Source organism: Lynx canadensis, chromosome A1 (assembly GCF_007474595.2).
Source record: "Lynx canadensis isolate LIC74 chromosome A1, mLynCan4.pri.v2, whole genome shotgun sequence".
NCBI classification, from domain to species: Eukaryota; Metazoa; Chordata; class Mammalia; order Carnivora; family Felidae; genus Lynx; species Lynx canadensis.
Genome location: NC_044303.2, coordinates 27,274,540 through 27,289,561, shown reverse-complemented (window position 1 = coordinate 27,289,561; position 15,022 = coordinate 27,274,540). Strand labels below are relative to the sequence as shown.

The window sequence follows — 15,022 nt, the reverse complement described above, 5'->3', positions numbered from 1 at the left end:
TTTTTTTTTTTTTTAATGTTTATTTATTTTTGAGAGAGAGAGAGAGAGAGAGAGAGAGAGAGAGAGAGAGAAAGCACAAGCAGGGGAAGGGCAGAGAGAGAGGGAGACACAGAATCTGAAGCAGGTTCCAGGCTCTCAGCTGTCAGCACACAGCCCGATGCGGGGCTTGAACTCACGAACTGTGAGATCGTGACCTGAGCCAAAGTTGGATGCTTAACCGACTGAGCCACCCAGGGGCCCTGAGGGGGCAGAATTCTTAAGGGGAAACTCCTGTTTCAGGATGGTGAATGGGGTTCTCCTTGCTGTCCCAAGCTGAGGACCGGTGGCATTACGTCCACTAGTTTTCACAGGGAGCCTCCAATAAATGGTAGGCAGACCCCTCAATCCCCCATTAGGAGACAAGGGGGAAGAAGGAGCAGTCACCTCTGGCTTTGTGAGGAGGTGAGGGTGTTCCTTTCTTCTCCTGGCACACAGGTTCTCCCAGGCAGGGGAGAGGGAAGCTCCGAGAGAGTGGCTCACAGAGCCAAGAGGGGTGCTGCAAGATGGGGGCAGCATTCGCTTCCTTGGTTGGATGTCGGCTTAGGCAGCAGACTGACCGGTCAGCCTTTGGGGTGATGAGGATGTGTGGTTTTCCACCGGGGTAAGGGAGCATCTTAGACGGTGGGGAGGCTTGAGCAGTCTTACGAGTAAACCACCCCAAAGGCCCCAGCAAATAGAGAAAGACATTTTTCATATTAATCTCTCTACCGGACAGAGACTTAGCACCATCTCCTAGATAACCCACAGCCTCTCCTGTAAACATCTACGGAAGGTGGTGCGAAGTTAAATGTCTTCGGCAGTATAAACGGAACGAGTCAGAAGAGGATGTGTGTGGGCGATGGGGGAGAAGTTGATGACTTTAGGCTAGGAGACGAGGTGTTAAAAGAGGAAATTTAGGGATACCAGTAATGGGAGGACCTGGGGTGGCTGCTTTTGTTGCCTCTGTGAGCTGGGTATCTCTCTGTGTGCACACTCCCTCACTGGTAACGGTCTGTCTGCCGGGCCCAGTCTTGGGTTCCCCAGGGAACTCTGCCCTCAGAAAGTCTTTGTGTATTCTGGCTCAGTATTGGCAATAGAGTATACATGTACAATAAGTGTATATTGAATGAATTTATCCTCTAGAACTAAGACTAGCCAGTATACTTGTTTAAAATTTCTACTGTTCTATTATAGGTAAATGGGGATAAATAAGAACGTTAAAAATGGCTACAGTACTAACTGGTGATGGGGCAGTCTTTCAAAGATCAGGTAACTTTGAGACAGTATTCACTCCTGATTCCTTCCCTATTATGGATTCAGAGGGACAGAGCAACCTGAATGTTTTGGTCATGGAAACTTTTTATTTATTTTATAACTTTAATTTTTTATTTTTTTAATTTATTATTTTTTAATTTATATCCAAGTTAGCATGTAGTGCAACAATGATTTCAGGAGTAGATTCCTTAATGCCCCTTACCCATTTAGCCCATCCTCCCTCCCACAACCCCTCCAGTAACCCACTGTTCGTTTTCCATATTTAAGTCTCTAATGTTTTGTCTCTCTCCCTGTCTTTATTTTTTGCTTCCCTTCCCTTATGTTCATCTGTTTTGTATCTTAAAGTCCTTATATGAGTGAAGTCATGATATCGGTCTTTCTCTGATTAATTTCGCTTAGCATCATACCCTCCAGTTCCATCCACGTAGCTGCAAGTGGCAAGATTTCATTCTTTTTGATTGCCGAGTAATACTCCATTGTATATACATACCACATCTTCTTTATCCATTCATCCATTGATGCACAGTTGGACTCTTTCCATACTTTGGCTGCTGTTGATAGTGCTGCTATAAACATGGGGGTGCATGTGCCCCTGTGAAACAGCACACCTGTATCCCTTTGATAAATAGTAGTGCAATTGCTGGGTCGTAGGGTAGTTCTATTTTAATTTTTTGAGGAATCTCCATACCGTGGAAACTTTTTATTTAAATTCTTTGGCTTGGGGTGCCTGGGTGGCTCAGTGGGCTAAGCATCCGACTTTGGCTCAGGTCATGATCTTACGGTTAGTGGGTTTGAGCCCCATGTCGGGCTCTGTGCTGATAGCTCAGAGCTGGGAGCCTGCTTCAGATTCTGTGTATCTCTCTCTGCTCCTCTCCTGCTTGTGCATGCTCTCTCTCACAAAAATAAACATAAAAAAAGTTAAAAAAAATTCTTTTGCTCATAAAATTAAGGGGAAAATGCTTATATGATTTCTACATATCTTTCTAAAATCAGTGTAGAAATCCTGACCCACTCATGAATAGCTGTCCTTAGGAGGATATTCAAAATGATCACTGTAGTAGCTGATATTAATAAGCCATTAGCTTTTCTTTATAAAAGTGGAGCGGTTGCCAATAGATTCATTTGGGGCCAAAGCAGGTAGTTAAATAAAAGCTTCCCAAGCTTTTCGCATGGATGGCAACTAAGCTACTCAGTATTGCTAGAGATACAGCAGAAATGGGAAACATTAGTCATATCCTCCTGTTCCTTACTCCCACCCTTACCGCTGCCCATCACAGTATCATCACAGGCGCATTAGTCATGCTGAGAAAATGTAGTTTCTAGGCCCTGGTTTTGGACTGGATTCATTGGGCGGGGTGAGGTGGGGCTTCCTGAATAATCAACTAAAGCCTCTTTGTCGTTCCTTTAAAAGAACTGGAATATTTCCTGAGAATGGAAAAACAGATAGATACAACTCATAATCCAATGAAAAATGCTACCAACCCAGAAAATGGAGACTGTTTTGTGGTCCTCTGGGAGGCATCTAAAGGCTTGGTAAAAAGAAACACTAACAACAGAGGGTGGAGAACTTAGCCATTACTGAACTGGTGGATCTCCAAAGGGATAGACGCAACTGTTGGTCTTGGCTGTTTCCATGGAGAAGCAGAAGCCTCCATATTTAAAGATGGGTTTCCCAACCAGGAAAATACAACTGTAAGTAGCTAATTTAAGAAAATAAAAAAGGAGTGGAGGAGGCTGTCAGAACTCAAACTTTCTGCACATCCCAGGGCCTTAAAAATGACTCTAGAAGGACATACAAACCAGCTCTGTACAACCGGTGGCAAGCCCCTCATGAGGAAGGCCATTTAAACAGGCACATGAAAGCATTTTGAGCTTTCTCCATGAAAATCATCGAGTTTTTTCCCATTTTTAGACCTCACTAAGACTAAGGAAGCAGCACTTAAATTAGCCAAATAATGCTAGATTCTTACTGCTTCGTTCATTCATTCTTAAACATTTCCTTACCAGCAATTAGGTGCCAGGGACACTGCACTGCACAAGACAGACAAGCTTCCTGCTCTTGGGGAATTTATATTCTAGGTAAGTAACACAGGATAAACACAAAGATGAAAAATAAAGGGAATATTTTCAGATAGTGGTAAACATAGTGAAGAAAACACAACAGGTTCAAGCTTGGTGGAGTGTTACTCTATCCCGGGAAGTCGAGTGAAGGTAAAGTCTCCTGGGTCAGATGAGAAGGAGCCAGCCACAGACAGCCTGGGGAAAGATTTTTCCAGAATGTGCAAAAGACCTGAGGTGGAAATGAGCTGGCAGCTGGCAGGAACAAACTTGGCCTGAGAGTGGGGCAGCAGGCATTTAGAGGGAGGTGGAGAGCCAGATCATGGAAGGCCTTGAATGAGTGTGATGTGTTTGGCTTAAATTCTAAATATAGCAGGAAACCAACAGAAGAGTTCTAAGTAGGGGCATGATGTGATCTGAATTGCCTTTTTAAAACTTCCTTCAAGCTTCTGTCTGGTGAATAGATGAAAAGAGAATTGAGAGACCATTTAGAAGTGTCTGCACAAGACCGGAAGTGGTAAGTAGTGAAACCCAAGCACTTCTTGACTGAACTCTGAAGAAGCCCCAAATTTAGAGGTTAAGCTGAGGAAAACTCACCAAAGGAATCTGGGAGGGAGTGATCAGTAAGAAAAAATGGCGTCATGATAGCTAAGAGAAGGAGCTTCTACTCACAAGATGTGGCTAGTCAGCTGTCTAAAGTGCAGATGACAAATGGAGGGAGTTGAGAAATTGGCAACATGAAGTTCTCTCGTCACGCTGACAAAACCACTTCAGGGTGAGGGTGCAAGTTATACCCGAGTGGGCCGGAGGGGAGGGGAAGAAAGGAAATGGGGGCTGTTAGTATAGATGGGACTTTGGAAAAGTCATGCTTAGATAGGGAGCAGGGACATGGGCTGTTGGAGTGAAGACAAGTCTCCCTTCTTTTTTTGTTCTAAAGGTATGAGGTAGGAGAGTTCAAGTTAATATGCTGATGTTATCAGCATCTGCTTACAAATACGATCACTGCCTAAAGGGCAGTGCCCCTTTTGTAATCGTCCTCATAGATTACAGACTACTGAGTTGAGAAAGACCATCTAATCAGACCTCCTAACTTGATACGATATGAAGAATTAGACCCACAGTGGATGATTTGCCCGGTGAATCGTGCCTCCGTCCACAAATACTCAGGATTCTCCTTCCCAGTGCATTCTCCTTGAGGTGAATGAGAAATGGCATCCTACCAGAACATACTCCCCTTCCTCAGGCTGCTTGGAGTTTCACTCCAAACTCTGTGTCAGCTTAGAAAGTTCTGGCTGAGATTAGCTTTCCCTACATGCACACTAGCTGACAGTCTCCTGGGAAACTTCAGAAAACCCTGAGACCTATCAGCTTACTGGGGGAGGGGACATCCCAGGGATTTCTAGGAATGTAAGCTCTGCCGAGGAACAGCTATCTCTCCAGAGACACTTATATCATGCCGGAAACCGGCAGAGGCCTTGACCGTAAGCCAGCCGGAAATATCCTTGCTTCATTTTGCAGCCCATAAGGCTTCAGGGACACCGGACTGGAGAGGCAGCAGGGAGGATGCCCTGTGAAATCTGGGTTTCCCACTAAGCCACGAGCCTGTGGTTATCCTGAGCAGCTGCAGCGTGATAAAGCATTGTGGGAATCGGGGAGATTCCACTGTGAGCAAGTGGTAGGAGAGTGATCCCACGCTGTGATTTGGTCCGAAGCTTCTCCGTGCCTCGGAAGGCTGAAAAGCTTTAATTTTCCAAAGAGCAGTTTGTTCCACTTTTCTGGTGAGTACCGTACCTGATCTTGTACGGTTAGTTTATTCAATGTAAAGAAAAAAAAATGAAATGTCTGTCTGTTGGTCTTATTTTAACTAAACTCCTGAGACTACCAGCTGTTCCTTGTGTCTGAAATGGCCTTGACAACTCCCTCATTTGACCACAGAGAGTCTATGCATCCCTTTAGGACTCGTTCGACTGTCCTTTCTTCCGACAAGGCCTAAGTAGCCCTTTCTCTGTGCTTCTGATTTTAGTCCAAACCATATTTCATTGCCATTCACTGCTTGCTTTCTCACTAGTCTATGAACTGAGGGAAGAGATCATCTTATCACCACCATCAGCGAACACAGGTCTGGGCAGATGGCAGGCTGGTAGTTCTCCAAACGTGGTCCCCCAAGTGCCTGTTCCAGTATCACCTCGGATGTTAGTTTTCTAATGAACAGAATCCCTGCGTGTGGGGCCAGAGGCTGTGCCTTTTAAACAGGCTGCCGAGATGATTCTTTTCCACAAGGAAGGCTGGTAATTTTTATAGTGGGCTCTTGACAAATGTTTGTTGATTTATTGATATGGACATTTGTGTCTCGGAAACCAGATTTAGGTCAATGACTCATTCTTTATGGTCAGCAGCTTTCAGAGAAGCACGCACTTCCCAGATTACTTTTCTCAGGTGTGGCCTAAATATAGCCTCAATTCCAGTCACTGAAAACACCAAAACATCACCATTTAACACCTTCTTTAAGTGTGTTTCTCTCCTGTCCATTCATCTGCTTCCTAATACTCATGTATTCAGGGGAGCATTCCAATTCTGCTATAGACAGGCTGTGTGCAGATGTGTGAAATGGTGACAGCGATAGAAATGGGGCGGTGGGGGTGGGGGGGTGATGGAAAGCAGCATCCTGGCCATCTGTACTATGTACGTCCCGATTTGTAGCGGAGTCAGGATGATCTGTAAAGACGTGTGCCTTACCATTAAGAATTTGGGGACGGTTCTCAGGAGTCGGGGCGGGGGGGGGAGTTGTGCAGAACAGATACTTTATGAACAGAGCTGTTGAGAAGGTTCTGACCATACCTGGATGGGATTTACAGTGATGACTAGCATTGGGAGGGTGTCAATCAGGGCTCCTAGGACTGGACATTTACTGTGTTCGAATTACTTAAAAAGAAAGAGAAGATCGAGTGATACAGACCCAGAGGTATACTGTTAGCATCTCCTCAAGAGCTCTTTGCCTATCTATAAAAATTTTCTTGACCCATTCTTCATTAACAGTAGCCAGTGGTTTCCAAAGCGGTGGTCCTAAAACAAAAGTATTGTCTCATTCTGTTCCATGCAAGTTGAGCGCATGCCAAACCCAGTGTGTAGGCCATATGTGAAGTGAACTAGGAGTTCTGGCATAGATACTAGACTACGTCAGGCCGACCTAATGCTCAGTTACCATAGAGCCGTGAGCTGTAAACTAGTACCCTGCTTTACCCGCCCCCCCCCCCCATACAAATGTAATTCTTTTAGGTCCAATGATATGTTAACCTGTCTTTACGAGCATTGATTATAAGATAAATAATCCAGAAGTCACAAGAATAAGGTGCTTTCCAAGGGCCCATCTGTTTTAGCAGAGTTGGAACACAGCTCTCGATCCCCATTACTTGTCAAGCAGAAAGTTGAGCAGAATGATGGGACTCTCAAGGGACAGGCATGACGCCAAGTAATATCATCATTGAAATCCCACTGACCTTCTGTTATGTATCCGTACCTTCCATGTCTTAAAGACTCCAATTATGAACAGGCCATGAGAATGTGTGGAAGGGATGCGTACTTTTGCCCAGATAGATGAGCGTCACAGGTAATCACAGACAGTCGGGATTGCTTGTTGTTTAGGAAGTTCTAGCCTCAGTTTTATGTTCTCTGTATATGGAATCTATTTGACAAGTGTATTTCTCACTCCCCCCCTTTCCCTTCCAGGAAATCAAGATTTGTGCCACTGTGCATTTTTATATAATATCTGTGTGTCCCAAGAGGGTGTTATCTGAATATATTTGCATATAGCATAAACTACAGGTACCCAGATGTGATGAGGCTTTTGCTAATAAGTATTTCCAAATCAAGGGAGATTTTTTGCTGTGCTCCTGGGCCTTCTAGGCTAGATCAGAACAGGCCCACTGTACCCTCTATACGGGTTTAATTATTCCAAGGGAAGATTCCAACGATACTGCAAAGAGTATTCCTAACCTTTCCAGATATATCAGAAGTCTGGAGGACTCTGGGAATCATTCTACCTATAAGTATTATTCAGAAAAGATAGCTCCAGCACCAGAAACTCTTTCCTCTATCTAGCTTTGTCCAAAGCAGTTTTGGACCCCTATTCTGTCCCTGTCACAGCGCTTCTCTAGATTCCAGAAGTTGCAAGAGCGGTATTTGTGACCCCAGCATTTGAGTTTCTACAAAGTATGAATGGCCAAACTCACTTAGCAGAGAGGTACGATTAATGGCAAGAGGCAGCTATGTCCTTCAGCAGGATCCATTCTGCCAGTCTTGGAGACTCGTTTCTACCTTGGCATTCTTCTGGACAATTACTCTCTCTGACTACAAAAGTAAGTATCTGGGGGGAGGGTGTGGGCAGGAAATCACAGCTGTACTAAAACTTTCATTAAGTAAAATAAAATGTCGAGGAGGAGAGGTAATGGAGAAATGAAGGGGGGGAAAAAAAACCCCACCTCCTAACCTTATTTTAATCAAAAACTTGGCTTTGGCCTTCTTTCTAACTAAACACTCTCATATATTGATTCAAAATGAGTGTCAGTTGTTAATACACGTAAACCAGTTCAAAAGACCAGAAGTGAGCGGAAGAATCCTAGAAAATTTACAGTGGGTTCTGCCTATTGGTAACTGAAGATTCTGACTTACTAAATTTTTTCTAATACACTCGAGTTTACCAATTAAAACAATTCTTGGAAATTGTTTTAATTATTTGTTTTGAGGGAGGAGCAGAGAGAGAGGGAGGGAGAGAGAATCCCAAGCAGGCTCCACACCATCAGCATGGAGCCTGACTTGGGGCTCGAACCTATGAACCAAGGAGATCACGGTGACCCGAACTGAAACCAAGGATCGGGCACTCTGACTGAGCCACCCAGGCACCCCAAAACAACTTTTTTTTCCCTAATACTGAAGACATCAGCAGAGTTAAGATGTTCTAAATGTAACCTCTCATCTACTCCTATTAACCTATGGTGTGCAAAGCATATCCTTTTTAAATTTTGAGGTAGCTGATTGAAAAAAAATGTGTGTGTGTTTGTGTGTGTAGTAACTATTTAAGAGATATTGTAAATGAACTCTGTTCTGCAAGTAAAACACATGAGGAGAAGCAATCTTTAGTGAGAGGCAGGAAATTAAAAAAAAACAAACAGACTTATTCCCATTTTTTAAAATTTCAAGTGCTCTGGATTATTCTGACGTAAAAGAGGGAACATTTACTGCTGATCACCATGTGCTCTGTTCATGCCCTGAATTCGTGGGGGAGATCACAACTTTGTCACACGGAGCAGAAGAGAAACAGTTGTCGGAGTTTGACACATTTTCCAATAGAAGAAAAATCCAGTTGCCAACTACATATGGGTTCATTTTGGGTTCCTGGAGCTGATAACACATCAGCATGTCTTACGAAACTTGTGCATGGCATGTTATTGCAGCTGTATATCATCAGAGAGAAAAAAAATAATTGGTTTTCCTTAGAGTATCTCGAAGTTGATGTCATATTCAATAACCCTGTAGTTGAAAAATCTATATATGATGGATGAAGTTTGGACTATCTTGAATTTAATTCCTCCTGTGCCAGCTTCTACGGGCCCTGGTGTGCCTGTCATTTTGAGGTGAGTGCGTGCATTATCTAGAAAATGCAGCCAGGTGTTCCTTTTGCCAGAATATGAACTATAGGAGAACAATTTGTCTCACATGTACAACAGTCTCATTCCTCACCCTTAACTATGCCAAGGAAGAGCCAGTTTAAACTTGGAACCCCACACCAGGGTCAGTGCCAAGGCGCAGCTTGAATTAGTCCTGTGCATTACAGAGTGAGGGGGACAGCTTCTCCTTCTGTCGAATGGGGACTCTGGAGACAGGCCTTAAACAGACCAGCTTCTAAAGTAGGGTCCCAGGCCTGTCACCAACATATCCTCATCAAGAACTCTTCCTTGGGAGAGTAAATACTATTTTTGGATCTGCTCATGAGCACTCTCAAAAAGAAAACATTCAGAGCTTTGTCTCTGGTCCAGACCAAAAAAAAAAAAAAAAAACAAAAAAAAAAGCCAACTTAGATGTAGTCTCAAGGCCCCCATATCATCAGCATTACAGGGCTGACCTCAGGATGCAGCCTCTTGAGCCTCGGGGTCTGGCTTGATTTGGAACTTTTGGACACAGCCTGGCCTCCTGTTGGAAGTGATGCGTCCATATTTTGGAACTCAGATTCGTAAAACGTGGGATGCAAAATAATCTGTCTTCTTGCACTCGGTTTTATGTTGTACAGCCGACGAACACACGTGGTTACAGAAGAGCAAACCTCCCCACCTTGGTTTATGCATCCCTAATTTGAAATGTAAGTATAATAGAATCTTGACAAAGTTAATCTTACCCTCTGGCCAGAGGGCAGAGCTGTCTGCATCGTTAACAACTTGGAGGCGAATTCCTTTAATACTATTTAAGACAGCGGATGAGGAAAACATAACGTCCTTACCGATTAGCAAAGCTTCTTTCTCTGATTTCAAGCCTTGGCTTCTTTTTTCCACACTGTTCTCTCGGTCTTGGTTGACCAGTGCGACTGTCAACACGTTGATTTCCTGTGAAGTTAAACAAAAACCACAGAGGTGTTCATGTAGATTTTGTGCATTTCAGTGAGCCACCTGGTCTTTTCAACTCTATAAAAAAAGGTCATCACTTCCATTTATAACTGAACATCAACTTTTATAAGTAATTGGTCTATGCGCTCAACAATAAAAAAGTAGTGCTAAAACTTAGGCTCCTAGCTGCTGTTCCCAGCAAACCAAGTAACTATGCAAAAGTAGCAAATTTGGCATAAATTATCTTAGGTTTCTGTCCATGTTTTGATTAATCTCTGTTAACAAAAACTATTTTATTGTAGCCACTTAAACATGCTTTTATTTCAAATGTAAAAAAACTTCCCCCAAAGCATGTACGAACTGATTTATAATACTATGCTAGTAACTTGTATGTGTGTGTGGAGAAATAGGGCCTATTGGGAAGGTGAGATAGGATCGTTATCAGAAGTGTTTAAGTTGAATAAGTAGATGTCCTCATACACAACTGCAAAAGGGAGATAAAGCAAAGGTTGAGAAATTCTTTTCTTCGGAAACTAAAAATGAAGAATTATACCACAAACCAGTAACATGTGGAACACTGAAGTTGAACTATTTTTAGTTCTATGGTCTTTTCTGTTGAGAAACAGAGAAAAACATTTAACTCCTATTCTTCTGGACCTGATATTAGGACTCAAAATGGAGAATGATTTAATAGAAAATCAAATGCAACGATCAGAGACCTACATATATGGGATAGAATCATTAGGGTAGCTGAGGCTTGGAGGGACATTTCTCACTGAAAGATAGGTCTCAAAGAAGGATGGGCATATTGGGCAGAGAGTTAAGGATACTGTCTCCATTAGATGATGAGAAATCTGCCAGAAGGACAGAGGTTAGTAGGGAGGGACAAAGGAGAACTTAGAAGGTCTGGGCAAAAGGTTTGGCAGGTGGTACCGGGACAGGAACTGGTTACAGGGATAGATGCTGATCTAGTCAATACAACTTGACAAAATTTGCCAGATAAAAGAATAGGGAAATAGTTGGGAGCATGTTGAACCTGTAAAGAGCACAAACCCTGTCTGAAGGCATTCAAATAAAAGAAAAAGAAGAAAAAAAAACCCAAACCTCAGTGTATATCAATCACAAAAGATCTGGGAGCTGAATTCACCTTACGAGCTACTGCTTTGGAAATCGGGGGTAATTATAGCAATTGGCAGGAAAAAAAAAGGCTCTAAGAAATTGCAATTTGGTGAACATTTTGGAGGCTCCTCTGAAGGTCCCACTTACCTGCTGAAGATGAGTAAGGTAAAGAATCGAGGGAATCACAGCGGGGTGGTGGATTGATCAGAAGGAAAATGCTGGTTGGCTAGAGGGTACCTGAGGCCTGAGGCTGACGGCGGGAGGGTGCCCATAAGGACAGGGGTCAGTATGGTCCCAGGCAAGGCTGGAGCCGGCTGCACCACTAGAGATGAAAGATGTCCTTATACTTCCCACAAGGGATCTTGGGAATCAGCGCCGGTAGAAACATAGTCCAGAATGTTAAAACAGACTAAACCTAAAGGCTGACGTAGATGAGATCAGAAGAGGAATTCCAGGAAAGATGTAGGGATACCCTCTGCGAGGAAACAACATGGCCGCGTTTTAAGGGCTAGAAGAGGCTTCGGAGGAAAGAGACGGAAAGACGTTACCGAGGATGATGAGTGCAGCATTTAAGAACAATACAAATAATGAACCTCGGGGATTAGCGGAAACAGTATCTCCAGGAGAGGGTGATCTGTTCACAGCCTGGATGAAACCCGGAGGCCAAATGAAATTACTGGGGAGCGCTTAGCAGACAACAGGCCCACGTTAACTGACAAAACTGAGTGGGGTCCTGGAGCCGTCACACAGGTGAGGATCCAGGTTTAGGAAGGGAACTGGACCCCAGGGGCAGGCAGTACATCAGGAGGCAGCAAGGGATGGCAAGGGCAGAACACGCTGAGACCACTCTAGGGTGCTGTTAGGCCTCTGTCCCCTATTCAAAGCTGGAGGGCATGTCGAGCAAGTCCCAACAGATTCTCCAAGGCGCCCATAACCGCCTACCACTGACTGTTGCTTTGATGATGACTTAGGGTCGTGTCTATGAGGATGGAAAGAGGAGTCCTGGGAAATATCTTTGAGACCGAATATGGCAGCATGTGCTCTAATCACAAACGCTGTTCTCCTACATGGTCGCCGCCAGTGACTCTGGAGGGGACACGCCTCTCTGCAAGGCTTCAACAGCAATGCAGGAGGCATGGGTCCAACAGAGACCCGAGGCTTGGCAGTGCTTCAGCCTCCGGGCATCACTGTGGGTTCTGCCCAGGGTACATAGGGCGCTGTTCTTTTGACTCCTCCGGCAGGGAGAAGAACTGTTCTGGGAAGAGTACAGGACCGAATGAAACCGATCAGGCAGGCTCCAAGAAGTGCCTGGATGTTGTAATAACTTGGGTGTCAAGAACCCGCTAAAGGGGAACTATCATTTCCATGATAGAGCAAGGGGTGTCTAAGCCTACTGAGAGCCTTGGGGCCACAACATCACTGGGGAAGCGGACCAACCCGTGGCCACTCAAAAGCGGTACTAATGACCAAGTGCCCTGGAGCCCAAGCCGGCCTCCGGCATGGGCTTCTGCACAACAAAAGACAGAATGGCAAGAGAGCGAAAGTGATGGGGACAGGGTAAGGAAGGGAACCCCCACTTTTGAAGCGGTGAACGGCATTGGGGAGGGACAGGACTGGGGACCTGGAACTCCTCTGTCCTTGGACACAGAAAAAAAAAAAGCCATGGTTTAAAAGAGCGCTGAGCTAGCTCAGTCCGTTAGCATCCGACTCTTGATTTCAGCTTAGGTCATGATCTCACAGTTTGGAAGTTCAAGCCCCATGTGGGGCTCTGCGCTGTGTCAGTGTGAAGCCTGCTCGGAATTTTCTCTCCCACTCTCTCTGCCCCACTCATGCCTTCTGTCTCTCAAAATAAACAAACAAACCTAAAAAAAGATTTTTTTAAAAAGAGTGACCAGCATCCCTAAGAGCCAGCCCTTCGAGCTCCACCAAATGGCAGAAGAACTGTGGGGACACTCTCTGGGTCACAGGGACCGGAGAACAACACGGTTTACGCATAGACCAGAGGTAGGTCTGTACCCTCAGGTCCTCCAGGCAAATATCAGCCCTGGATGCACTTGGGCACACACACACACACACACACACACACACACAAAGCCGCAGTTTAAAAGAGTAGCTGGCATGAAAAACAGCCCGCTCTAGAATTCTGCTAATGGTAGGGGTAGCTGTGGGAGGGCTCTCCGGGTGGGAGGGGCTGATACACAGTCTCCGCTCCCTACCCTTCCCACACACTTTGAAAGCACAGAGTGATGTCCTGGCCTGCTGCCTCAGTGAGCCCTGGACCCCTAGCCCACACCCCTACCAGCCAGCCCACCAAGGCGGCCACAGGGCATGCACACTGGGATATCCTTAGCACTCACTACAGCTCCAGCCTTCGTGCTACGATCACAGTCACAAGGCCCCCCCAGAACGCTCAAGGCCCACACCACTTTGGCTTCAGATGGCTGGCTAGGGCACCCCCCCCCCCCCGGGGTAGAACACTCCAGAATGTTTTGGCTGACATGTGTTTGAGATCCAGTTGCCCTGCCAGGGTGCCCCAAACCCCAGTCCATGCCTGCATCAGTTCCAGTCATCCCATCAGGGCGCCCCCTGTGCAGAGCACCCCAACACTCCTTTGCCCACATTGGCCTTGGCTTTGGTTGCCAACCAGGGAACCCCCTGCATGGAGTACCCAGAGACACCTCAGATCGCACCAAATTCAGTGAAAGCTGTCCTGCCAGGGCGCCCTCTGCACAGAACACCCCAGAACCTCCTGGCCCCACCTCAACGCCATCCCCTCCTTCGGGGCATCCTCTGCCGAGAGTCCCGAAACATCCCGGTTCACATCCACTTCAGCTTCAGCCATCCTGCCAACGTGCCCCCTGGGCTTCGAGCCCCAGGTCCCCCTGGTTTGCACCCACTTTAGTTCCAGCTACACTGTCAAGGAAGGCTCTGTGCAGAAAACTCTGGGAACTCCCGGCACCCACACTGCCTTAGCTCCAGCCATGCTGCTAGGGCACCCCTTGCACAGGGTGCCCCGGACTGCCTGGGTCACACCCATTTCAGCTGTCTTTCCAGGTGCCCTCAGCGCACAGAATCCGAGGACACCCTGGCCCACATCCGCTTCAGCCGTCCAGACATGGCACTCTCTGTGTGGAAAGCCCTGGGGTCCCCAGCCCATGCCCGTCACAGCTCAAGCCAGCCAGCAGAGATCGCCAAGCACACACCATCTACCTGGAGGATGACCATATACAGGATAATTCCTTCAGGTTTAGGAGAAGTAACTGTTACACCTAATCCACAGAAACAAACACAGAATGTTAAGCAAAACAGGGAGACAGAGGAATATGCTCCAAAATAAAGAATAAGACAAACCCTCAGAAAAAGAACTACATGAAATGGAGACAGGCAATATGCCTGATAAAGAATTTAAAGTAATGATCATAAAAATGCTCATTGGGCTGGCGAGAAGAGTGCAAGAATTCAGTGAGGCCTTCAATAAAGAGAAAACGTAAAAAACAACCAATCAGAATTGAATACAATCACTAAACTAAAAACCACAGTAGAGGGAATCAGTGGTAGATTATCAGATGCGGAAGAATACGTCAGCGATCTGGGAGGTAGGGTACTGGAATGCACACAAGCTGAAAAGCAAAACAGAAACGAATTAAAAAAATGAAGGCAGGTTAAGGGATCTTTTGGACAACACTCAGCAAACAAACATTTGCATTATTGGGGTCCCTGAAGAAGAGAGAGAAAGGGGTAGAAAATTTATATGAAGAAATAATAGCTGAAAACTTCCCTAACCTCGGGAAGGAAACAGACATCTAGGTCCAAGAAGCACAGGACATTTCAAACAAGATGAACTCAAGGAGGTCCATACCATGACACATAATAATTAAAATGTCAAAGGCTAAAGATAAAGAGAATTTTAAAAGCAAGAGAGAAGCAAAAAATTTCCTAGAAAGGAAATAAAGCCCTAT

General features: G+C 45.3%; 1 protein-coding gene and 1 long non-coding RNA gene across 5 annotated transcripts in view; one reads left to right on the top strand and one right to left on the bottom strand.

The window, feature by feature from the left end:
• ENOX1 (ecto-NOX disulfide-thiol exchanger 1) overlaps nt 1–15,022 on the bottom strand; it is a 451,396-nt gene that overhangs the window by 13,367 nt on the left and 423,007 nt on the right. The window contains 1 exon segment of the mRNA XM_032591194.1: nt 9,842–9,944. Coding sequence (XP_032447085.1) covers nt 9,842–9,944 — 103 coding nt within the window.
• On the top strand, nt 1,219–14,375 carry LOC115510964. 4 transcript variants are annotated; one of them, XR_004342918.1, is made up of 12 exons: nt 1,219–1,287; nt 2,705–2,985; nt 3,301–3,372; nt 3,798–3,868; nt 4,364–4,548; nt 4,870–5,129; nt 7,495–7,706; nt 8,845–8,981; nt 9,635–9,703; nt 12,305–12,620; nt 12,950–13,067; nt 14,118–14,375. It is a non-coding gene; the product is annotated as an uncharacterized LOC115510964 (long non-coding RNA). The 4 variants fall into 4 exon arrangements; XR_004342923.1 differs by lacking the exon at nt 4,364–4,548; XR_004342927.1 differs by lacking the exon at nt 8,845–8,981.